Genomic DNA, 25,570 nt, shown 5'->3' on the forward strand with positions numbered 1-25,570 from the left:
ATTGTTATATAAGGGGATTTTGAGGTAAAGGGATTGTGAGGTAAGGGGATGTTGAGATAAGACTATTATGAGGTAAAGGGATTGTGAGTTTATGGGATTGTGAGGTTAGGGTATTGTGAGGTGGAGGGAATTGTGAGGTAAGGGGTTTGTGACGTGAGGGGATTGTGAGGTAAAAAGATTGTGAGCTGAGGGGATTATGAGGTAAGGGGATTGTGAGGTAAAGGGATTTTGAGGTAAATGAGATTGTGAGGTCAAGGTATGGTGAGGTAAATTGATGTGAAATAAAGGGATTTTGAGGTAAGGGGATTGTGAGGTAAAGGAATTCTGAGGTTGGGGGATTGTGAGGTATGGGGATTGTAAGGTAAGGAGATTGTCACGTAAGGGGATTTTGAGGTAAAGGGGATTGAGAGATAAAGGGATTGAGATTCACGGAATTGATTGACAGAGAGATTATGAGGTAAGGGAATTTTTTGGTAAAGGGATTATGAGGTAAGGTCATGATGTTGTAAAGTGATTGTGAGATAAGGGGACTGTGAGATAAGGTTATTGTGAGCTAATGTAATTGTGAGGTAAGAGGATTGTGAGTTGACGGGGTTTTGAGGTGAGGGGGTTTTGAGGTGAGGGGGTTTTGAGGTGAGGGGGTTTTGAGGTGAGGGGATTGTGAGGTGAGGGGATTGTGAGGTGAGGGGATTGTGAGGTAATGGGATTGTAAAGTGAAGGGATTGTGATGAAATGGGATTGTGAGTTAAAGGGATTTTGAGGTATGATGTTTTTGAGGTAAAGGTATTGTGAGGTAAGGCGTTTGTGAGGTAAGGGGATTGTGAGGTAAAGGAATTGTGAGGTAAAGGGATTGTGAGGTGAGGGGATTGTGAGCTAAGGGGATTGTGAGCTAAGGGGATTGTGAGGTAAAGGGTTTCTGAGGTGAAGGGATTGTGATTGATGGGGATTGTAGGTAAGGGTATTGTGAGGTATCATGATTTTGATTTAAGGGTATCATGATTTTGATTTAAGGGGATTATGGAGACACAAAATTGACTGACAGAGATTGTGAGGTAAGCAGATTGTGAGGTAAGAGGGTTGTGAGTTGAGGGGGTTGTGAGTTGAGGGGGTTTTGAGTTGAGGGGGTTTTGAGTTGAGGGGGTTTGTGAGGTGAGGGGTTTGTGAGGTGAGGGGTTTGCGAGGTGAGGGGTTTGCGAGGTGAGGGGATTGTGAGGTGAGGGGATTGTGAGGTGAGGGGATTGTGAGGTGAGGGGATTGTTAGCTAAGGGTATTGTGAAGTAAAGGGATTGTGAGATAAGGGGATTGTGAGGTAAAGGGATTGTGAGGTAAAGGGATTGTGAGGTAAAGGGATTGTGTGGTAAAGGGATTGTGAGGTGAGGGGATTGTGAGGTAAGGGGTGTCGGTAGATAGGGCTTTGCGGTCGGAAGATGTCGCGCTGTACGGAAAGGTAGAACCCCTCCCCTCCACACGTAACCAATATCAAGTAGCCGGTAAGGTGAGAGGATGGGGGTGGCATCACAGCCCTGGGGTATAAAGCCCCGTGCCTCTCGCTAATAAACTCCATTTGCCGTCCACCACACTGGTGTCTGTGAGCTGATGGACCGTGCTGCCAGAGTGTGGCACCGTTGCCGTTCCTGAACCAGGTCGCCGTGCCTTGTGAAAGGAAACACAGAGTGCCCTCCTGGCTAAGAAGGCCAATGACATCCTGGGGTGTATTAGAAGGGGTGTGGTTCGTAGGTCAAGAGAGGCCTTTCTCCCCCTTGCCCAGGTGAGACCGCACCTGGAAGGTTGTGTCCAGTTCTGGGGCCCTCAGTTCAAAAAGGACAGAGAACTCCTTGAAAGAGTCCAGGGCAGGGCCACCAAGATGTTTCCTTATGAGGAAAGGCTGAGGGAGCTGGGCATATTGAGCTTGGAGAAGAGGAGACTGAGGGGTCACATTATTCACCTTTATAAATATGTAAATGGTGAGAGTTGGGAGGACAGAGCCAGGCTCTTCTCAGTGATGGCCAGTGATAAGAGAAGGGGCAATGGGTGAAAGGTGGAGCAGAGGAAGTTCCATATGAATGTAAGGAGGAACTTTTTCTCTGTGAGGGTGATGGAGCACTGGGACAGACTGCTCAGTGAGGTTGTGGAGTCTCCTTCTCTAGAGACATTCAAAACCTGCCTGGATGCATTCCTGTGTGATTTAGTCTGGGTGATCCTGCTCTGGCAGGGGAGGTTGGACTAGATGATCTTCTGAGGTCCCTGCCAACTCCTAACGTTCTGTGATTCTCTGATTCTGTGATTCCTCCCCAAGGGAATGATCCTAAAAGCTCCTCCTGTCCTTTTCAGGCTCTACCAGTGTCCACCTTAGAAACTGCTGAATGCCCAGGTACAGCTCCAAAAAAAACAGGTTTAAGTGCTGAACGATGTTCCTGGCCTGAAACCTCCCAAGGAAGCCAAGAGCAGCCCAAATAACCTTTGAGCTCAGGGCTTTCCTTGGCAAGGGAATGGTCCTAACGATGCCTATGTCATTTCGTGTGCTAACAGTATCCATATTTCAAACTGATAAATGTCAAGCAGTAGCTCCCAAGCAAGAGGATTGAGGGCAGAAATGTGTTCCTGTCCTGAAACCATCCCAGGTAGCCCAGTAGCAGCCCCAGTACCCTTGGGACTCATTTTTGTCCCTACCAAGGGATTGTTTCTAACATTGCCTGACACCATCACCTGGGAAGGAATAACTGCTGGAATCAGTACAGGCTGGAAGATGACCTGTTGGAGAGGACCTCTGTGGAGAAGGACCTGAGGGTGCTGGGGGGTGACAGGTTGGCCATGAGCCAGCAGTGTGCCCTGTTGTCTAAGAGAGCCAATGGGATCCCGGGGGACATAAAAAAGAGAGTGGCCAGCAGGTCAAAGGAGGTGATCCTCACCCCCTAAACTCTGCCCTGGTCAGACCCCCCTGGAGCGTTGTGCCCAGTTCTAGGCTCCCCAGGACAAAAAAGCCAGGGATCTCCTGGAGAGAGTCCAGCAGAGGCTACGAAGGCAATTAAAGGCCTGGAGCATCTCCCCTATGAGGAAAGGCTGAGTCACCCAGGGGTATTCAGCCTTGAGAAAAGAAGGTTAAGAGGGGATCTTACCAATGTTTATAAGTATCTGAAGTGTAGGACACAGGGGAAAATTTTCAGCCTCTTTTCAATGGTTTGCAGGGGCAGAACAAGGGGCAATGGTTACAAGTTGGAGCACAGGAAGTTCCACACCAACATGCGGAAAGACTTTTTCACAGTGAGGGTGACAGAGCCCTGGGACAGGCTGCCCAGGGGGGGTGTGAAGTGTGTCCCCCTATGGAGATATTCAAGACCCCTCTGGACACTGACTTGTGCGACCTGTCCTAGGGAAGATATTTTGGCAGGGGGTTGGACCTGATGATCTCTTGAGATCCCCCCAACCCCTACAATTCTGTGACTCTGTGACTGATAGATTGTGAGGCAAGGGGATTGACTGATACATCGAAGGATGAGCTCAGGGGATTAACTGATAGATAGATGTGAGGTAAAGAAGTTGGCTGATAAATAGATCGTGAGGTAAGACAATAGACAGATCTATAGATTGTGAAGGAAGAACATGGACTGATAGATAGATGTGAGGTATGAGATTGACTGGTAGATTAAGAGGTAAGGGGATTGATTGATATATAGATTGTGAGGTAAGGAGATTGCTAGAGAGATTGTGACATAAGGGGATTGTGAGGTAAGGAGATTGTGAGGTAAGGGGAGTGTGAGGTAAGGGGATTGTGAGGTAAGGGGATTATGAAATAAAGGGATTGTGAGGTAAAGGGATTGTGAGGTAAGAGGTTTGTGAGATAAGGGGGTTGTGAGGTAAGAGGGTTGTGAGGTAAGGGGATTGTGAGGTAAGGGGAGTGTGAGGTAAGGGGAGTGTGAGGTAAGGGGATTGTGAGGTAAGGGGATTATGAAATAAAGGGATTGTGAGGTAAAGGGATTGTGAGGTAAGAGGTTTGTGAGATAAGGGGGTTGTGAGGTAAGAGGGTTGTGAGGTAAGGGGATTGTGAGGTAAGGGGATTGTGAGGTAAGGGGATTGTGAGGTAAGAGGATTGTGAGGTGTGGCATGCAGCTTGAGAAACAAAGCCTCAAGCACTGCCAGCTTGACAGATAATGGGATGGAGCCTTTAGGCCATGAACCATGGGGAAACTAAACAAGGTGGCAGCATCGTTGCCGGCCCCCTGCTGGGACAGGCTCCAGGAGAAAGCGTCCTCTATTGTTAAGGTGTATCTGCTGTCTGACGAGGTTTTAGAAGTTCTATTAGCATGGTAAGATAGAGATGCTGCTGTGACAGCAAAATGTTGACCAATCAGATGTAGCCCAGGAACAGAGTGTGTTTGAAAGAAAGCAGCCGTCTGCAGAGCATATAAGAAGGAATGGTTCTTTGCAATGAATCGACTCTTGCTGCATCAAGCTGTGTCCCGTCTCTCTCCGTCGCGGCAGATTTGTTTTGGATTTCAGTAGATGTTGCTTTGCCCCAGCTGAGAGCCCAGCACCTCACAGTCGCTTGTTCTTTAAAAGGGAGTGTGGGGGAGGGGGTGTTGGGGGGGAGGGAGGGGGAAGGGAAAGGGAAAAAAAACCCAAAACCAAGGAAACAAAACCCCACGGGTTGGGGTAAGGATAGTTTACTGGAATAGCAGAAAGAGAGATGTAACAATAGTAACAGGACTTTGTAGCAAAATCTATGAAACTGGTGACACACAATGCAGTTTCTCACCAAACCCACAACTCACACTGTGCAGCCCAGAGCCGTCCCAAAAACTGGACCGTCCCTAAAACTGCACGTCCTGGAGCTGCCTCCTCCGACCAGCCCCTGCTTTTATGCTGAGCATGACAGAATGGGTATGGAATACCCCCTTTGGCCAGTTCGGGTCACCTGTCCTGGCTGCGTCCCCTCCTTTCTCATTAGTAGGGAAATATGAATAACTGAAAAGTCCTTGACTGCTTGGCAACAACTGGAAACATCAGGGTGCTCTCAGCACTGCTCTCATCCTAATTCCTAAACACAGCATTCCATCCACTATAAGAAAAGAAATTAACTCCATCCTAGCTGAAACCAGGACACTTAGGTATGCAATGGATCAAACCTGCTTTAATAAGGTTTAATTTAATGAAGAATAAATGTTTAAAGGTGAAAAGAAACACAAAGCCATCCGGGTCCCCCACTTAAACAGGCTGCAGAACGAGCCCTGAGAGGTCTGAGGATGGAGTACTTCAAGCATGTGGAGAGCAACCTCATGGATTTGGTAGATGCTTGTGAGGTCACTTGGAACTGAATATTTCAACAATGTGTCCTTGGCCAATAGGGGAATACGTGCTTGTGAGGTCATACTGACAGATCTGGAGCAGGCTGTGGACAGTGGAGGTTGCTGTGAGGTCACTGATTCCGGAACAGGTCACAGGACAAGAGAAGGCAGATGGTCTCTGTTGTGATGTCAGTGTTTCCCAAGTAGCTGATAGGTCAGACAAAGCCCAAACCTTGTGCAGAGAGTATCATTACTTCCTGAATAGTTGATAGGCTGGGAAAAGACCAAAAGGCTGTGTGGGTTCTGAAGAAATATCTCTAGCCTGAGTCTAGGACCAGGCTTATGGACAGTATAGGTCCTTCTGAGGCTACTGGTAGCTGGATGTATGATTGGCCAGGAACTGACAGATATCTTGTGAATGTCCTTGTGATGTCAGTGGTGCCAAAATACCTGACAAACCAGGAATGGGGACATGTCAGTGGTAGATGCTGTGAGATCACCTTTGCCTGAGTAGTGGACAGGCCAGGAGTGTGCACTTTACCTGTGCATGACGTTGTGGTTTCATTGGGGCTGGATTAGCTTTGATGCTGTGAGAAGGCATGTGGCTTGTGTGGGTGTGGTGGTGTTGTGGTTTCACCCGGGCTGAGGGCCGAGATCCACGCAGCTGCCTGCTCCTTAAAGGAAAAGAGCAGGAAAAATGGAGGAGGGGGGGGGGGGGTGTGTGTGAGAAGTGAGGGAAGGGAAAAAGAAGAGGAAGGGGCAAATAACCCCAAAATCAAGAAATTAAGAGGCCCGTGGGTTGGGATAAGGATAGTTTACTAAGATAACAGAAATATACAATATAACAATGCTAACAGGACTGTAGAGCAAAAATATATGAAGCTGTTGATACACAATACAGTTTCTCACCAAATCACACAACTCAGGCCGTGCCACCCAGAGCCGTCCCAGAACCCGACCGTCCCCCAAGAACCGCGCGTCCCGGAGCCGCCCCATGCCTTCCTCCCATCAGCCGCCCGATATCTTGGGCAGGACGTAACTGGCGTGGAATACTCTCTTTGGTCAGTTGGGTCACCTGTCCTGGCTTCGCCCCTCCTTTCTCATGAAGAGCTGAGAAAGTCCTTGACTGTCTGACAGCAACTAGAAACATCAGGGTGTTATCAGCACTACTCCCATTTTACTCTCAAACACAGCATTCATCTGCTGTTACAAATGAAATTAACTCCATCCTGACCAAAACCAGGACTGGTGGTTTAGGCCTGGCTGGAGGCCAGACACCGAAAGATAGACCAAAGTCGGTCTATCCCTCCCCTTTTTATTTGGACAGGGGAGAAAGTAGATATCAAGAGGCTTAGGAGTCAAGATAAGGACAGGGACATCCTTTAATGAACGACATGGGCATAACAGATTCAACAGAGTGAAGGACAGAAAACTCTCTAGTTTCTTACACTGCACTGCACACCCAGTGACACCAGAGTTGGATACAAGAAGCGTGACCAGATCTTAAAACAATGGGACCAGGTCTTAAAGCATCTTCCCCCCACCCCTCCCTTCTTGCAGACTTCAGTTTAGTCAGGATTTTGCTCCCTGGTGTCTCTCAGTCCCAGTCTTCCACAGGGTCACCAGCCTCCCCCCCAGCAAAACTGCTCTGGCACAAATCTCTCCCTTGCTCATCTCTGTGTCTCTGTCTCTCCCCACGGGCTGCCAGTGCTGGCAGGGGCTGACTCCAACGTGGGTCACAGCATCTACTGTCTGTCTCCTCCTGCTCCATCCAGCATGGGGCCTCCCCACAGGCTGCAGGTGGGGTCTGGGTTTTTTCCATGGGCTGCAGTGGGTCACCTGCTGCACCATGGGTTTCTCCCCAGGCTGCAGGGGCATCTTTCACTCTGGCACATTGGGTGCATCCTCCCGCCTCTTCCCGGCCTTGGTGTCTGCACAGCTCGTTCCATCTTCTCACTCCCTTCTCTGGTGGAAAAAGGCAGCTGCTTGCGTTTATGTTTTCCTCAATGTGATTCCCAGAGGCTCTGTGACCACCACTGATGGGCTTGGCCTTGGTCAGCAATGACTCTGCCCTTGAATCAACCAATGTTTGCTCTGCAGGACCTGCAGAGAACTTCTAGCTGCTTCTTGCAGGAGCCATCTCTGAAGCCCCCATCCTCTCCCAGCACCCAGCTACGCCAGACCGCAACAATAACTGACCTTTCTATGTATCTGAATAAAACTGTTCTGGGAGAGAGATTTCATGTGTATTAAACTGGATCATGTTTAACTGCTGTTTGTTGTCAGAGAAATCTGTCTGGTCCTGTGAGCACAGATGATGCCGGGAAAAGTGTTGAGAGTCTCAGGAGGCCAGTGAGGGAACTGCTGGGCTTGAGGAAGAGCAAGGTTCTCTAGACAGGGTTGGATCTCAAGAGACTGCTTTTCCTGCCTGTCCAGATCTCCTTAGCAGACCCATATCCATCACAGAATGCTTCTGTCACTTCTTCTATCAACTGAGCCATGAAAGAAAATATGTGTGAGTGAGAAAAGGTCCTCCATGGGAAATTCCTTTGAAATCTTCATCTCTAAAGACCTAACTGAAATCCAATTAGTTGTAGAGGTTTTGAGTTTTTTAATGAAATAGGCTTGAAGAGAAACCCTCGTAAGGGCTTTCAGGATGTTAATGAGCCCCATGGTGTCTTTTCTTCTGAATCCCCAGACCTCAGATACCAAGAGAAAGAAAGGTGAAGAAACCTCTCAAGAAGTTCAAGTCAGGAGTAATGCCCAAAGTACCTTGAAGTATTAACAGGCCCCACTGGGAGCCATTACTGACAAAGCCTCCCCAGGGGCTCCTTAGAGCAGACAACTGGAGGCCATGAGGACAAACACAGGCAAAGCACAGGCAGCTCTGATGCTGAGGAGACCCTGGCTTGGTCTGATGAAGCAGAAATGCCAAGCGCTGACCCCAGCCCCTGGGCAGGGACACCCTGAGATTCTCAGAGATGAGATCATAGAACGATCCCCATGAGGTCTGAGACCAGGAGGGAGCCTACAAGAACTGGTCTTCTCCTGCTGAGCTTGGCCAGGCTCCTGGGATGGGGGGAGCTCATGGCAACCTGGCAGCACTGCAGAGAGACAGCTCTGCCCAGGAGCAGCTCCTCTGCCAAGCACACAGGGCTGGGGACACTGCCTGTAGGCACCGAGGGGAGACCTGTGAGGCTGAGAGAGCTGACGGATGCTGAGAGCTCACTGGAGGAGAATTCTCCACAGCCTTTCCCTGGTATGTCTGTGGGTGCAGGGCAATGCTGGTTCTGTTCCTGGAGGGATCTCCTAAAGCTGGGACATGGGACAGTGTGTGAGGTGTGTCAGGAGGACAGGTTCTCTCTAGGACCAGAAGGTGCTGCCTGGAAGGGATGCCCTTGTGCCCCATCAGAGGGACAGGGCAGGACAGCTGTCTTCTCCTGGGCATGGCTGCATTTGCACTGTGGAAAGAAGCGGTGGATGTAAAGTGTGACGCAAGGAAATATGGTGCAGGGTCCTTGTCCCAGAGAGAAGAAACCTCTGAGTGCCTGTCCTTCTAGCCTTCTGTGGAATGTTTCTCGCTGTTTCCCCTCCTGTTTTTATTGCCTTTCTCCCACCATTTCCTGGGGCTTTCAGCATGTCCATTGGTGGGGCTGGCACTGAGTTACCCTCACTTTAGGACCCCCATCTGTAGGACTGAGGTTTTCCTGGCAGGTCTTGCTGGGCTGCAGGCTGCCTCCCACAATGGCACCGCTCTCCCAGGGACTCTTGAGCCCCAGAGAAGAGCCCCATGCAGGAGACATCTCTGCACAGAGGCCGTGGCAATGCCACTCATCACCTGTGTGTGGGCAGCTGCACTGAGCCCTGTGTGTCCCTGGCTGGGAGCGGGGAGCTGAGATCCTCCTTGGGTGGGATGAGACCGCAGGAGGGCTTTGGAGCCCTGCCCTGCGAGACTGGATTCCTCAGCTCTCAGTCAGGAGAAAATCACAGCTCCAAAGTTCTGCTCTGCCCTCGGGTGAAATTGGAGTGACAGTGCTGAAAAGCTCATTGCTGTCCACAGGGGATTTAATCTGAGATCAGGCCATCCTTCTATTTACTGACTGCTGCCAGGCAGGACTGAGTTCTCCAGAGCCCACAGCCAACCCTCCTCCCAGCAGTGGCACGCTCAAGCCAGCACAAAGCAGAGCTCCCAAAAGGGACCTGACAAAAGGCTTCCAGAATACAGGGAGTTAATGTGAATTGGAAACTGTTTCCCTCAAAGAATCGTTCCCTAACTTCTCACAACCTTTTTATCCTTTGACAGGTCTCCACACTTGACAGCAGCAGATGTTCAACAGCAGCAGCTCCATCAGCCAGTTCCTCCTCCTGGCCTTTGCAGACACACGGGAGCTGCAGCTCCTGCACTTCTGCCTCTTCCTGGGCATCTACCTGGCTGCTCTCCTGGGCAATGGCCTCATCATCATCACCATAGCCTGTGACCACCACCTCCACACCCCCATGTACTTCTTCCTCCTCAACCTCTCTGTTACTGACATTGGCTGCATCTCTACAATAGTTCCCAAAGCCATGGCCAATTCCTTGTGGGACACCAGGGCCATTTCCTACACAGGATGTCTGGCTCAACTCTTTTTCTTTTTATTTTTGATCATCACAGAGTACTGTCTGCTCACTGTCATGGCCTATGACCGCTACGTTGCCATCTGCCACCCCCTGCACTACGGGACCCTCCTGGGCAGCAGAGCTTGTGTCCACATGGCAACAGCTGCCTGGGCCACTGGGTTTCTCAATGCTGTGCTGCACACAGCCAATACATTTTCTTTGCCCCTCTGCCATGGCAATAATGTTGACCAGTTCTTCTGTGAAATCCCCCAGATCCTCAAGCTCTCCTGCTCAGATGCCTACCTCAGGGAAACTGGAGTCATTGTGGTCAGTGCCTGTTTAGCTTTTGGGTGTTTTGTGTTCATTGTGGCGTCCTATGTGCAGATCTTCAGGGCTGTGCTGAGGATCCCCTCACAGCAGGGACGGCACAAAGCCTTTTCCACCTGCCTCCCTCACCTGGCTGTGGTCTCCCTGTTTCTGAGCACTGCTGTGTTTGCCTACCTGAAGCCCCCCTCCATCTCCTCCCTATTTCTGGACCTGGTAGTGTCATTTCTTTACTCGGTGGTTCCACCAGCAATGAACCCCCTCATCTACAGCATGAGGAACCAGGAGCTCAAGGATTCTGTGTTGAAACTGAGCACTGGATGTATCTAAGCAGCAAAGAACTTCTCAGTTTCTTCTGCATATCACTGGCCATGTAACTGACGTTAGGTTCAGTCTGTATTTAGTAGGGTTCTTTTCCTTCTATGTTGTTTAAACTGTAGTAACATGGTGCACGTTCATCCCATTCCTAATCCAGTATCTAGGCGTCTCTTGTGACCCAGACACTGTGTAATGACAGGCTGTGCTTCCTTTGCATTATGTTTAACTTGAAAAGTGCACATTTTTTTCTTTACTTATGTTTCTCCTGGCATTTATAAAAATTTACAAGCACATTGTCATCAGCGGACTCACTCCACTAATTGTCGGAAATGGCAATTCTTTCCCACCATGGCAGAGCAGGAATTTCCTGTGTCCTCTGTATCGCAGAATCATCCAATCACTTGGGTTGGAAAAGGCCTTTAGAGTCATTGAGTCCAACCACAGCCTAACCCTGCCTAGTCCACTTCTAGACCATGTCCTCAAGCACAATATCTACACACATTTCAATACCTCCAGGGATTGTGAGTCCACCACTTCCCTGGGCAGCCTGTTCCAACGCTTCACTACCTTTACAGTAAAGAAGTTCTTCCTGATATCAAAAATAAATCTCCCCTGGTTCAGTTTGGAAAGATTTCCTCTCATCACTTGATACCTGAGAGAAAACACCAACCCCCACCACCATACACCCTCCTTGCAGGTAGTTGTAGAGAGCACTAAGGTCTCCACTCAACCTCCCTTTCTTAAGACTAAAAAGCCCCAGTTCCCTCAGCTGATCCTGAAAGGACTTGTGCTCCAAACTCTTCTCTGTGGAGACCGGCAGTGAGCAACACGCAATTCGAGATGAATTTTAGGTGAAGCCGTTTATTGGGTGAAATCACACAGATTAGAGACTTTTGTTGCTGCAAACGTGGCAAGCTAAAAAACTGCTGGTTGGTTACATACCCTGGTTACCCCCTACTGATTGGTTAGTAATTATAATGAGTTCTGATAAACATACCTTACAGCTAAATATCATTAGTTCACCTTTGGTGCCTAAAAACATCCGCACAGCGGCTGTTTTGACCATCTTGTTATGGCTGGTTCTGAACATGTTCCGTTACTCCCAAGTTCTTCTCATAACAACCTCTTGGTTTAGGGCAGCCTGTACCCCTGTCATCAAGGCTGCTGTGTGTTGAGACTGTGATTATTAAGTTCCTCTCAGCATGAGCAACTTCTCCTGTCTGATGGGAACAGGAGGATTTTATCAGAGCCTAAGTCTTGGGAGAAGAACTCTAGGCCGCTAGCAGGCCTGCTGTCTTGGGAGAAGAACGCTAGGCCGCTAGCAGGCCTGCTGTCTTCCCCGACACTTCTCCAGGTTTGTTGCTCTTCTCTGGACTCGCTCCAGCATCTCGACATCCTTCTTGTAGTGAGGGGCCCATAACTGGACACGGTACTTGAGGTGGGCTTCACCAGAGCTGAGTACAACAGAACTGTCACTTCCCTAACTTCTGCCAGTCACTCTCTTCCTGACCCTGGCCAGGATGCCATTGGCCTTCTTGTCCACCTGGGAACAGTGCTGGCTCCTGTTCAGCTGGCTGACGACTGACACACCCAGATCCTATACTTCCAGGAAGCTCTCCGGCCACTCTGCCCTAGGCCTGTAACATTGCCTGGGGTTATTGTGACCAACGTGTAAGACCTGGCTCTTGGCCTTGTTGAACCCCATAGAGTTGGCTTCTGCCCATCACTCCAGCTTGTCCAGGTCACTCTGCAGAGCTTTCCTGTATTCCAGCAGATCAACACTCCCACACAATTTGGTGTCCCATGCAAATTTACTGAGGGTGCACTCAATCCCCTCGTCCAGATCATTAATAAAAATGTTAAAGAGGATGGGACCCAGCACAGAGCCATGGGAAGCAGCACTTGTGACCTGCCACTAGCTGGATTTAACCACAACTGTTTGGGCCCGAGTGTCCAGCCAGTTTGTAATCCAGCAAAGAGTGTACCCATCTAACCCATGAGCAGTGAGTTTCTCCAGCAGGATCCTGTGCAAGAGAGTGATGAAGGCTTCACTGAAGTCCAGGTAGAACACATTCAGAGCTTTCCCCTCATCCAATAAGCAGCAGGTCACCTTGTCATAGAAGGAGATAAGTTTGGTCAAGCACAGTCTGACTTTCCTAAACCCATGCTGACAGGGCCTGATGGCCAGAGTGTCCTGCATGTGCTGCATGATGGTACTCAAGATGATTAGTTCCATACCCTTCCCCAGCACTGAGGTCAGGCTGACAGGCCCGTAGTTCCCCAGGTCCTCCTCTGTCCCTTCCTGTAGATGGGTGCCACATGTGCCAGCTTCCAGTCAGGTGGAATCACCCCAGTCAGCCAAGACTGCTGGTAAATAAGGCAAAGTGGCTTCGTGAGAAAATCCACCATCTCCCTCAGTGCTTTTGGGTGTATCCCATCCAAGCCCATCAACTTCTGCAGATATAAGTGGCTGGGCAGGTCAGTAACCAATTCCCCTGGGATTATGGGGGCTTCCATCTACCTCCCATCCCCATCTTTCCTCTCAGGGGTCTGGGTATCAAGAGACAACGGATCATGCTGCTATTGATTGAAACAAAAAAGGCATTAGGTACATCAGCTCTTTTTTTTTATCCTCCATCACAGTGGTTCCCCTGAGATTCAATAAGTGTGGGAGATTCTATTGTTAATACTTTATCGGTTTTTAATAGATTCTATTTTTTAATTCTTTAAGTACAATAACAAAAGGAGGGACAGAGAGAATCTCCCACCTTTATTATAGGTCACAAACAAAAGTTACAAGGGCTGTAAAAGCATCCTGAACTGAAATCCCCCCATGTAGCCCACTTGCAGCCCAGTAATCTTGGGGGTCAGGGCGTTCCTAGTCAAGAGAATGGTTCTAAGAGTGCCTCACATCATTTTTGGGTTCTACTAGGTTCCCCCTTTGATATTTCTAAACATACAGCAATAGCTCCCAAGTAAATCTATGAAGGCTGAACAATGTTCCTAGGCTGAAACCTCCCTAGGTAGCCCACAAGCAGCCCTGGTAACCTTGGGGGGAAGGGCATTCCTAGCATAGGGAATGGTCCTATAACACCAGATACCATGTTCTGGCTCTACCAGTGTCCACATTCAAGAAGTGCTAAATGTCCAGCAATAACTTCCAAACAAAAGGTTTGAGAGATGAAATATCTTGTGAGCCTGAAAACCTCCCTGGTAGGTGTTATAAACAGCAGTGACAAATTTGTAAATTTCCAAACATCATTTATTTAAGCAAGATGCGAGCAGGCAAAACAGCGCTGGCCTTCCGGAGGAGACCCTTGCTCCTGCAAACGGCACGCGCCTCACCCCTCTGGAGTCCCCTTTTTATAGTCCCATAGTTCCGGGTACACGTGGCATATCCTGGTGTTTTTCTGTGGCCGTGTAAGCTGGTAGTGGGGGTCGTCCTGGTCCCTCGTAGTGCTCCTCTACGTTGTGTTCAGTGTCATGTTTGGTTAACTCATTTAATCCTATCAGGATGTTGCTAATGATAAAACAATGGTTCCCCTTTGCCTTGGTTACCTATTCAGAGCCATAGTCTGCCACAGGCACCAACTCAGCAAGGTCTGAAGTTCTTTCAGGTTGTTGCTAGTGATGAAACAATGGTTCTCCTTTGCCCTAGTTACTTATTTACAGTCATAGAAGGTTTGAGAACAATTCCTAGTTAGTCTACTTATTACAATCCCCCCTTTCAGTTTTGATCAATTTGTTCCTCAAACCGACTAACAGCTTTTTGAGATAATAGCATCGATGCCTCTTCTTTTTCTAAATCGGTTTTGGGTCATCATTCAAGAAACATTAACGTGATTACCTTCGTTACATGGGTACTTGGCAGCATCTATGTATATACAATAGCTGGTATTCAAAGAATCCATTAATTCCAGTTCCTGTGGTTTTTTTTGGTGGGTTTTTTTTTTTCCCAATAACATTTTTCACAAATGTCTGGGGTATATTCTCCTTCTCTATAATGTACCCACCAAATTGTCTTTACACTCTCGACACTCAAAACATAAGAAAGTAGAACATATACATCCAACATTTGAACAAAATAAATTGTCATTCATAGACAGTTTTACTCGCTGGTTCTTCGAAAGGTGTCATTTAAGTTGTCTGGATTGTTTGTAGTTTCCCACCGAGATTCTCAAACCAGTCTTTATTCTGCTCGTGTGCGTCCAACTTCTTTCGGCTGTTCAAACCTCAGTATCTGTGGTAAGCAACACAAGAAAGGGTCCCTCCCCCCCCGGTATCTTTTTTTCTGAGTTGTTGTTTATTGACCTTCTGGCATGTCAGGCACTTTCCCACCATCCTTTTGGTGATTTTATAAATTCCAATACACATATACTTGGTTCCAAAGTGGTCCACTAGTGCCTGTACTACCCAGTGGGTAAATAAACGGAGACCTGTTGGCAAGGGTATGTCCCTCAAGTCAGGTCACACTTTAGTATGATATTCTATTATGTCTAAGCAGTTATGCTCAAGTTCTTGGTTATTAGTCTCCCCTTTTGATAAAAAGGTGGCAGGATTGAGGCATGACTCAGCAGTTATACCTAAATCATCTTTTTCCATTAAAATTGTCTCATACTTCAAAGTCCTAGAATCAGTGAGACCTCTTCCTGTCTTTTGAGTCAGAATTGTCCTTACTTGATGTGGAGTGCTTACTATAAGAGCTCTTCCAAAAGTTAGCTTTCTGCTTTCTACCACCAAGAGGGCTGTGGCTGCTATTGCCTGTACACATTCAGGTCACCCTCGGGATATTGGGTCCAGCAGTTTAGATAAATAGGCAATTAGCTGTCGTTTGCCTCCCCACTTTTGAGTAACTCCCCTCCCCTGGGCTGTTTCCTTATCTATGGTAGCAAACAAGTGGAATGGTTTGTTGAGGGAGGGCAGTGCCAACACAGGAGTAGTGATCAAGTTTTGTTTTAATCCTTGTATTAATTCTTTTTCTTCATTACTCCATACCAAGTCATTAGGTTCTTCTAACAATTTAAAATATAATCCCTTTGTTTTTAGTACATATGATTCAATCCATAGGCGACAATAGTCTCTCAATCCCAAAAATTTTCACAGCTCTTTCTTAGTTTTTCGGGAGAAGTAACTCAACTACTCCTCTTATCTTCTCGGGGTTTATTTTCTGTCTCCCTTCACTGATTAGATGTCCTAAATATTTAACTTTATTTTCCATGTACTGCAGTTTGTTTTTTTGATATTTTTAGTCCCTGTTTCCCTAGGAAACTTAGCAAAGCATTTGTTGTTTCCTTTACGATTCTCTTATTTTTCCCTGAGATTAAAAGATCATCTACACATTGTAGAAGGGTGACTTCAGTTGGGACTTTAAACTTTTCTAATACTTGTTCCAATGCTTGTCCAAATAAATTTGGTGATTCAGTGAATCCCTGAGGTAAAACCGTCCATCTAAATAAATTGTTGCTTTTGTCCTGTGAAAGGATCTTCCCATTCAAAAGCAAACATGTCTCTACTATCAGGGTCCAGTGGACAGGTCCAGAAAGCATCCTTTAAATCAATCACACTAAACCATCTGTGGTCATCTGGTATTTTACTCAATAGAGTGTAAGGTTTAGGAACTACTGGGTGACGCACTTGAACTATCTGGTTTAACTTTCTTAAATCCTGTACCAAACGATATGACCCATCGGGTTTTTTGTTTGGTTGGTTGGTTTTGTTTTTGTTTTGTTTTTTTTTACTGATAAGATTGGGGTATTAAAAGGAGACATACATGGTTTCAGAAGTTTATCCTTAATTAAACTCTCTATAAATGGTTGGAGACTTTTACAGCCTTCCAATGAAATAGCATACTGTTTTTGGCAAATAATTTAGTGATGAAACCATGGTTCCCCTTTGCCCTAGTTACCCATTTACAGTCATAGAAGGTTTGAGAACAATTCCTAGTTAGTCTACTTATTACACCCTTACCTCACAATACCCTTACCTCACATTCTATCTGTCAATCAATTCTGTGACATCATAATGCACTGAACTCACAATCATCGTACCTCACAATCCCTTTAACTCACACTCATCATACCTCACAATCCCCTTGCCTAACACTCCCTTTACCTCACAATCCACTAACCTCACAATCTCCTTGCCTCAAAATCCCTTTACCTCACATTTTATCGGTCAATCAATTCTGTGACATCATAAGCCCCTTAACTCAAAATCATTATACCTCAAAATCCCCTTACTTCAAAATCCGCTTGCATCACAATCCTCTTTACCTCACAATCCCCTTACCTCACAATCCCCTCACATCACAATCCCTTTAACTGAAAATCAACTTACCTCACAATCCCTTTACCTCACAATCCCATTACTTCACAATCCCATTACATCAAAATCCACGTACCTCATAATGCCCTTTACCTCACAATGCCATTACCTCAAAATCCCCTTACATAACAATCCACTTACCTCACAATCCCTTTACATCACAATACCTTTACCCCATAATCCCCTTTACCTCGCAATACCTTTACTTCACAATCCCTTTACCCCACAATCCCCTTAACTCACAATCCCTTTACATCAAAATCCCTTTACTTCACAATCCCTTTAACTCACAATCCCTTTACCTCACAATCTTTTTACCTCTAAATCCCTTTACCTCACAATCCACTTACCTCACAATCCCTTTAACTCATAATACCCTTACCTCACAATATATTTGTTACTCTCCTTACCACACAATCTACCTCAGTCAATCCCCTTACATCACAATCCGTCAGTCAATTTAGTGACTTCATAATCCCTTTAACTCACAATCATCATCACTTACAGTCCCCTTACCTCACAATCTCTTTACCTCACAATCCCCTTACCTCACAATCCCCTAAACTCACAATCACTTTAACTCACAATCCCTTTTCCTCACAATCCCTTTAAAACCCTAATCCCCTTGCCTCACAATCCCCTTACCTGTCAATCCCTTTACCTCACAACATATTAGTCACTCTCCTTACCACACAATCTACCTCAATCAATCCCCTTTACCTCACAATCCATATCAATCAATTCTGTGACTTCATATTCCCCTTAACTCACAATCATCATACCTCATAGTCCCCTTACCTCACAATCCCCTTACCTCAAAATCCCCTTACCTCACAATCCCTTTACCTTTGTTTCCTTTCACAAGATGTGGCGACCTGGTTCAGGAACGGCAATGGCGCCACACTCTGGCAGCACGGTCCATCAGCTCACAGACACCAATGTGGTGGACGGCAAATGGCATTTATTAGCGAGAGGCACGGGGCTTTATACCCCAGGACTGTGATGCCACCCCCATCCTCTCACCTTACCGGCTACTTGCTATTGGTTACCTGGGGAGGGGAGGGGTCCAACTTTCCGTACAGCTTGACATCTGCCGACCGCAAAGCCCTCTATACCGACATTTCCCCACTCCCTATGCCTAATAAAACTACTTACTGTGCGAGTAAGATTTTGGTTGGATTGATCTAGTAATCAGAAAGTGGCATTTAACCAAAATATTTATGACGATTCTTTGGAGTATTTTCTGATCCTGCCATCTCCCTAACACCCATTCCCCCGGTCGATATTCGTAGAAACCCCTAGATAGCACAACAAACCCTAAAAGTAAAATCACACAGAGACATCGTTGCCCTTTGCCACGGGTGCTGTTTTGCCCTTGTTTGGATTCTGCTGGTTTGGGAGTCTCGGATGCAGACAGGATGCTTGCTGACTTGTCGTCCTCCTCGGCCACCTGGATGTATCGGTCACAGGGGCACACGATGATCTGATCCTGTGGATAAAAACTCACAGTTAACACCATTTAATTCTGCTGTCTTTTTTAACAGCAGCATACCCTCGTCCGGTTAGGACCAACCTCCATCCCTGTTCCCGTTCTCCCAGCTCATTCCTGACTACAACCAGTCGTCCTTCTTCAAGTGCCCGAGTGGCCCAATGTTTTTGGGTAGGACTGTATACCTCCTCTCCTCTGGGGAACTGATTCAGTGCTAACAGAGCAGTTGCTAACAGGCGTGGTTGGTCTCCTGTAGGAATGGCATTGGTGAAATCCTCTGCCTTTGCTAACACTTCTAATTTAGATTTTACTGTTTGGTTCGCTCTCTCGACTATGGTTTGCCCTGTGCTATTATACAGGATGCTGCACGTTAAGGTAGTGCCCCATTTCTGAGTACCCTGGCTTTCAATAGGGCTAAAGCGTCCCTTCCCAACAAGGGTGGGACTCCTGACATGACATATGGAAAAAGGGTGATGGGTTTTTCTGGTCCCTTTTCAGTATGGAGTGTGATTGCTATTAATTGAGCACTCTTTCTGGCTTGAGTTAATCCCCCAACTCCTCCCACCATGGGGGCATTTTCCAGTGTGGGGGCCAGTGCGTTTCGGGGATGACTGTGACGTCTGCTCTGGTATCAATTAAAAAGGGAACACTGATGGTAGTGTCATCTAAAGTATTGTAAAGGGAGAAGACTCCCCACACCACCAGCGTGTCATCACATTTTACAGCCAGGGCCACCCTGGGGTCCCGTCCCCGGAGGGTGGTCCTTGATGTCCTTGAGGTGGAGGCAGGTTTGCTTGCAGTGTTGGTTGGACTATATAATTGGTCACTTCTTGAGGGGGAAACAAGTTCAGAATCGCCTTGCCCCATTTGTGGCTGATGTAATTGAACCGCCTCGTATCGCACTCGGGAGAGAACTAGGAGCGACCCGAAAGTCCCCTCCCTTTGAAGTTTCCCTGATTGTTGCCCCTGCAATCCTTGGCAAAATGTCCCCTCCTCCCGCAAGACCAACACGGTCCCCTGGGCAGAGTTTGGTGCGGGGGGAGCGCTATTGGTGGATTTCCAGACTGAGGGCAATTTCTCCCGATGTGGCCTGCCTGACCGCATTTAAAACACACCACTGCATTGGCTACCAGGGCGTGAACAGCTGCCTGGATTGGCACTAAATGTTCTTCCCTCACAACATGCTTAATCATGTCTGCAATATCTGACCCTGCTGGTAGTGATCGGAGAATTTCTTTGGTTGCTGAATTACACTGCTGACGTAAGCATTCTGCTACGACTGGGCCTTTTGCTTCTGGAGGCAGCGCTGACGAGTCTACTGCTGCTTGGAGGCGATCCACAAATTGTGTGAAGCTTTCGCTTTCGCTCTGCTTTATTGTGGCCCATGGTGATGGCCTAGAGATGGCTCTAGAGACTGCGCGAATAGCTTCTCTGGCTGCACGAGTAGTTGCCGTAACCTCAGGGGGCCGTAGGCCCTGTGCTTGTGCCTGAGGGGTAAGCATTGCTGGATCTGTACCCATTAGCTGCTGCAGGCTAGAGCCACACAGAACATGATCGTCCCCAACTGCTTGGGCCAGTAGCCTCGTACAGTTCTCCTCCCATTCTTGTTTGAAAATGATCATTCCTGCTCCGTCAAAAATCAGTCTACAAGTTTGTTTGATATCAAAGGGAAGTAGGTCGTCTCCTCCAAAAACCCCATCTATGAGGGTGGAGACCATGGCCGAATTAATCCCTTATCCACAATTGCTGTAACGATCGCTTGTATATCCTTTGGGTTTATTGGCGAGTGAGCCCTCTGTCTCCCGGGCATCACACGGACTGGGAACGCTAACGCGGCAGATGGTGCCCAGTCGGCACACGCAATTTGTATCTTTTTCCAATCCGTAAGAGGCATGTTTTCCCCTAATGATTCTTTTTTAATTTGGATGGGAATATTTGTGCTTTTGATTTTGCCGATTCTGATTTCCTGCTCCCCTTCTGAGCTGGAATCGTTTATGAGCCGCTCGCCCTGACTAGTATCCGACTCGGAGCCAGAACTCGACTGACCGGCCACTTCCGGTTTTCCCCTTCTTTTTGTCAGGCTCTGACCCTGCCCACCAGCTTTGTGGGTGGGTCTTTCTTCTTGCCCCCTCGACTCGCCCCTCCTCCTCTGCGGGTTCTGATTGGCTCTCCACCTATCACTCACGCTCTTGTCCCTTCCTTCTCTATTTCTACCGCCCTTCTCCTCCCCTTCCCTTTCACATGAGCTCGCCAGCTCTGGAATTTCCTCCCTTTTCGCGCCAAAAGTATTTTTGTCCCGCCCTTCTTCTCCGCTGGCGCCATCTTGGAGAGCACGTGGTGGCGGCCATTTTTCCTGAGATTCTGATCTTTTAGCGGCAGCCCTAACCTCATCGGCTAGCCCACCCCAGAGAGATTTTGCTTGCTCCTGCCCCTCCGTAAGAGTTTTTCCTTGGTCCTGCCCCTCCGTAAGCGATTTTGCTCGCTCCTGCCCCTCCGTAAGCGGATCGGGGTTCGTGGATGGAGGAGGCTTATCGCCCTTTCAAACTTTGGGCTCAGCAGGCTTATCACTGTCTGGGGGCTGCAAAGTTTGTGTAGCCGCCCTCCCAGTGTCCTGCTCGTATAGCCTTCCGGAGGACCTGTACGACCCTCCCCCACGATTTCAGATTTTTCCCACTACCTGAGGACATAGTTTCCTCAGCCAAAGCATTAGTACACTTCCCCCACACCTTAGGATGGAGAATATCAACCGGCTGGTCAATGACCCCGATTTCTAAAAGTCTCGCAACGACGAGAGTAAAATCTTCAGCCTGACACTCAATACCCCACTGCGTACGCAATCCCAATACGACCTTCACAAGGGCTTCCATCCTCCTTGCGGGTCCGAGGGCGTCCCCTCCCCCGGGCAGGTCCTGCCGCTCCGGCCGCCGTTCACCTGACACAAGCGAGTCTCCCGGGTTCCGGCACCACTTGTTGCCTTTTGTTTAGGCCCGGCAACCTATTTCAGGAACGGCAACGGCGCCACACTCTGGCAGCACGGTCCATCAGCTCACAGACACCAATGTGGTGGACGGCAAATGGCGTTTATTAGCCAGAGGCACGGGGCTTTATACCCCAGGGCTGTGATGCCACCCCCATCCTCTCACCTTACCTGCTACTTGCTATTGGTTACCTGTGGAGGGGAGGGGTCTTACCTTTCCATACAGCGTGACATCTTCCGACCGCAAAGCCCTATCTACCGACAGCCAGGAAGTGTACACATGGCAGCAGAAGAGGTATTGACGTTCCCCTGTACCTGCATTACAGTCAGTCTGTCTCTTTCATCTCCCTCATCATACAGGTGTTTCCACTACTCCTGTTGATATGGCTGTGACTTAGGAAATCTTTTCAGGAGACTTGCAGGTCATAAGCTCTTCACAGGTTTCCACCTCCGCTTGCTCTTTGGTGATTCAGATGCCACTCGGCTCTCCAGTTTCTGCTTTGAGACTCTGAGAGTTGGAAGACATCCCATCATTCAGAACTCTAATGAACTGTTCTATCAGAAGGTCAGTGTGTTGATAAGTGACATTTCTGTGTATATGATTAAATTTTTTCTGGGGGAGACTCTCCTCTGGAAGCTGACCCCCTTCACACGCTGCTTGGCCGTAGCAGGCAGCTGAGGAGAGAGATGTCATGGGTATTACATTGTGTCATGTTTAACTGCTGTTTGTTGTCAGAGAAATCTGTCTGTGCCTGTGAGCACAGATGATGCCAGGAAAAGTGTTGGGAGTCCCAGGAGGCCAGGGAGGGAACTGCTGGGCTTGGGGAAGAGCAAGGTTCTCCAGACAGACTTGGATATGAAGAGACTGTCTTTCCTGCCTGTCCAGATCTCCTTAGGAGACCTCTGGACCAGCACCCATTGCAGCATGCTGATGAACTTTCTTCCATGATCTGAGATATGACAGAAACATTTTTTCCTTTGAAAAAATCCTCCATTGCAAAACTCCTTTGAAATTTTAATCACTCAAATAAAACCTCTCCAATTAGTCATACAAGTCTTATTTTTTTAATTAAAGTGAGTTTAAGAGACATGTTTGTAAGGGCTTTCTGTATGATTAATGAGCCCCATGGTGTCTTTTCTTCTGAGTCCAGAAACCTCAAGATACCAAATGGAGAATGAAGAAACCTCTCAAGAAGTCCAAGTCAGGAGTAATGCCCAAAGTACCTTGAAGCATTAACAGGCTCCATTGGGAGCCATTCCTGACAAAGCCTCCCCATGGGCTCCTTAGAGCAGACAACTGGAGGCCATGAGGTTAAACCCTTGCCTTTCTGGCCGTTGTCAGACTCATTTTGTCTTTAGCCAACTTTTGAGGTGTCGTGATTTCACAGTCTCCTTCCTCAGTAGAACATCTCTCACAGGGTTAAGCTTTGTGGAAGATGAACCTCACTGGTGGCAGATTGCACTTGGCATAGAGTGAGGAGTGTTTAATTTAATGGTGAATCTTGTCAGGTTTCTTCTGTTGGTGGAAAAATAACTCCCTCTGTGCTGCCTGTGTGCAGCCAGTTCTCTAAGGAAAGCAGGGGAGCTGGTACAGAGGGGCTGTAATGCCCCACTGCAGAGTGCAGCAGAGAGACCTGATGTAAGGACAAGGGATGCAAGTCCCAGTTGGCTGGTGAGAGTCATGGTGGGCTTGTGGAGATGTGCAGCAAGGTTGTCCCCACTGTCTCAACTGACCCTTTTTCAGAGCAGTCCAGACATCCTTAGGAGACACCCTGGATCAATCTCAGTCAGAGGTTGTCACCTCTCCTCTACAGTGAAAATAATAACCTACACCCTTAAAAAGAAATCAATTTTGCTATGAGCTCCCTTTGAAACAGCTTCAATGATCTGTACATCTCTTGAAGACTTGAAGATAATTACATGAAGAGACACAGCTCGTTAGAGCTTGTTTTTTACTTTTAATGAGCCCTGGGGTGCATTTGGAGATGAGTCCTTGAAGCTCAGGTACTGAGAGGAAATTGCACAATAAACTCCATGTCAAAAGCAGAAGCCAAAGTACCCTGAAGTATTAATGAGTCCCACTGAGAGCCATTGCTGGCTGAGCCTCCCCAGGGACTAGTTAGCACAGGCAATTGGAGGCCATGTTGGCTGGTAGGCAAAGGCAATGTACAAGCAGCTGAAAGGCTGAGCAAGCCCTGGGTTGGTTTGATAAAGCAGAAAGGCCAAGCCCTGACCCCCAGCTCCAGGGAAGACAGGTCCTGTCCCTCAGGTATTGCTCTGGTTCTTCCTGGGGCAGAACAACATGGGGTGTGTAATGATGATGGAAAGTACAACAGGATGAGAGTATCTAGACTTACTAGGGGTGTGTTAGGAGACACCAAGCCTCCCCCACCCCAGTTCCTTAGGACAACATTTCTCCTCATTGTAGGTCATCTCCATAGTGAAGAAAGAAAGACCAGGGAGACCGTACATTCCCAATCAGATTCAGGAGGAAACATAACATAGGAAAATGAGGACAATGCTGAGGTGCTTAATGAATTCTTTGCCTCTGTCAGAGGAGCAGTTGTACAGAGAGAATCCAATTCCCTGAGCTAGGAGACAGGGACATGGAGCAGAATGAGCCCACCTCAGTCCAGAAGGAGATGGTCCTGCTGCAGGAGATGTGCACAGATCTGTGGGGTTGAATGGGATACACCCAAGGGTGCTGAAAGAGCTGGTGGAGGGGTTCACCAAGCCACTTTGCATCAGTCCTAGCTGACTGGATCAGTCAATGTAACCCCCTATATAAGAAGGGACAGAAGGATGATCAGGGAAATTACAGGGCTGATACTTTGACTTCCGTGCAAGAGAAGCTGGCGGAGCAGATCATCCTGAGCAGCATTATCCAGTTCATGAAGAACCCCCAAGTGATCAGGCCCAGTCAGCTTGGGTTCATAAGGACAGGTCCTATTTGACCAACTGGATATCCCTCTATGACAGGGTGACCTGCTTCTTGGACAAGGGAAGGGCTCTGGATGTTGTCTACCTCGACTTTAGCAAGGCCTTGGACAGAGTTTTCCACCACCTTCTCCTAGAGAAACTCGCTGCTGTGGCTTGGAAACTGTGGTGGTTCAGCCCCAAACAATGGCTGAGCACCACATGCTGCTCGCTCACTCCTGGAGGAGAAACAGACAGAGCCTCTTTGGGCTGGGATATGGATTTAGTCTAGGGGCATTGGAAAAGTTGGTCTTTCAAGATCCCCTTCCAACTCCTAATGTTCTGTGATTCTACGATAGTTAACTGATAAAAGCACTATGAAAGAGGAACAATAACCGCCCTTGGCAAACACAGTCACACCAGGTGGTATCACAGAGTACCCTACCAAACCAATGATAACAGAGTGCTATATGAGCTAAGAACCAACCAGATGCCCTGTCCCCACTCAGAGTGCCCTGGAGGAACCTAGAAGTGCCCCCCCCCCTCCCCCAACCAGCACCTTTTATGGGGAAGTGATGTCACGTGGTGTGGAAAACAACCCGGGGTTATCTCATTGACGATCTTGATGAGGGTATAGCATCCACCCTCAGCAAGTACGCTGATGATACAAAGCTGGGAGGATTGGCTGACACGCAGGAACACTGCGCTGCCATCCAGCGAGACCTTGACAGGCTGGAGAGCTGGGCTGGGAGAAACCAGATGAGGTTCAACAAGAGCAAGTGTAAAGTCTTGCACCTGGGGAGGAACAACCGACTGTATCAGTACAGGCTGGGGGATGACCTGCTGGAAAGGAGCTCTGTGGAGAAGGACCTGGGGGTCCTGGTTGATGACAGGTTGGCTATGAGCCAGCAGTGCGCACTGGTGGCGAAGAGAGCCAATGGGATCCTGGGATGCATCAGGAAGAGTATGTCCAGCAGGTCGAAGGAAGTGATCCTCCCCCTCTACTCTGCGTTGGTCAGGCCCCACCTGGAGTACTGTGTCCAGTTCTGGGCTCCATGGTATAAAAAAGACAGGGATCTCCTGGAGAGAGTCCAGAGAAGGGCCACGAAGATGATTAGGGGCCTGGAACATCTCCCATATGAGGAAAGGCTGAGTGAGCTGGGTCTGTTCAGCCTGGAGAAAAGAAGGCTTAGGGGAGACCTAATTAGTGTTTATAAATATCTTAGACTTGGGACACAGGGGAATTTGGCCAGCCCCTTTTCAGTGGTCTGTGGGGACAGGACTAGGGGCAATGGCTGTAAGCTGGAGCATAGGAAGTTCCGCACCAACATGCAGAAGAAC

At 48.1% G+C, this 25,570-nt stretch overlaps 1 protein-coding gene across 1 annotated transcript; it reads left to right on the top strand.

Moving 5' to 3' along the window:
* Positions 1-9,608: 9,608 nt before the first annotated feature.
* Positions 9,609-10,535, top strand: LOC311199727 (olfactory receptor 14A16-like; the record flags this gene model as incomplete). Its single annotated transcript, XM_084273862.1, has 1 exon — positions 9,609-10,535. One exon carries the CDS (start codon positions 9,609-9,611, stop codon positions 10,533-10,535), a length of 927 nt encoding a protein of 308 aa, XP_084129988.1.
* Between the last annotated feature and the right edge of the window lie 15,035 nt (positions 10,536-25,570).

This window comes from Gallinula chloropus (genome assembly GCF_964237585.1).
Source record: "Gallinula chloropus genome assembly, chromosome: 21".
NCBI lineage: Eukaryota > Metazoa > Chordata > Aves > Gruiformes > Rallidae > Gallinula > Gallinula chloropus.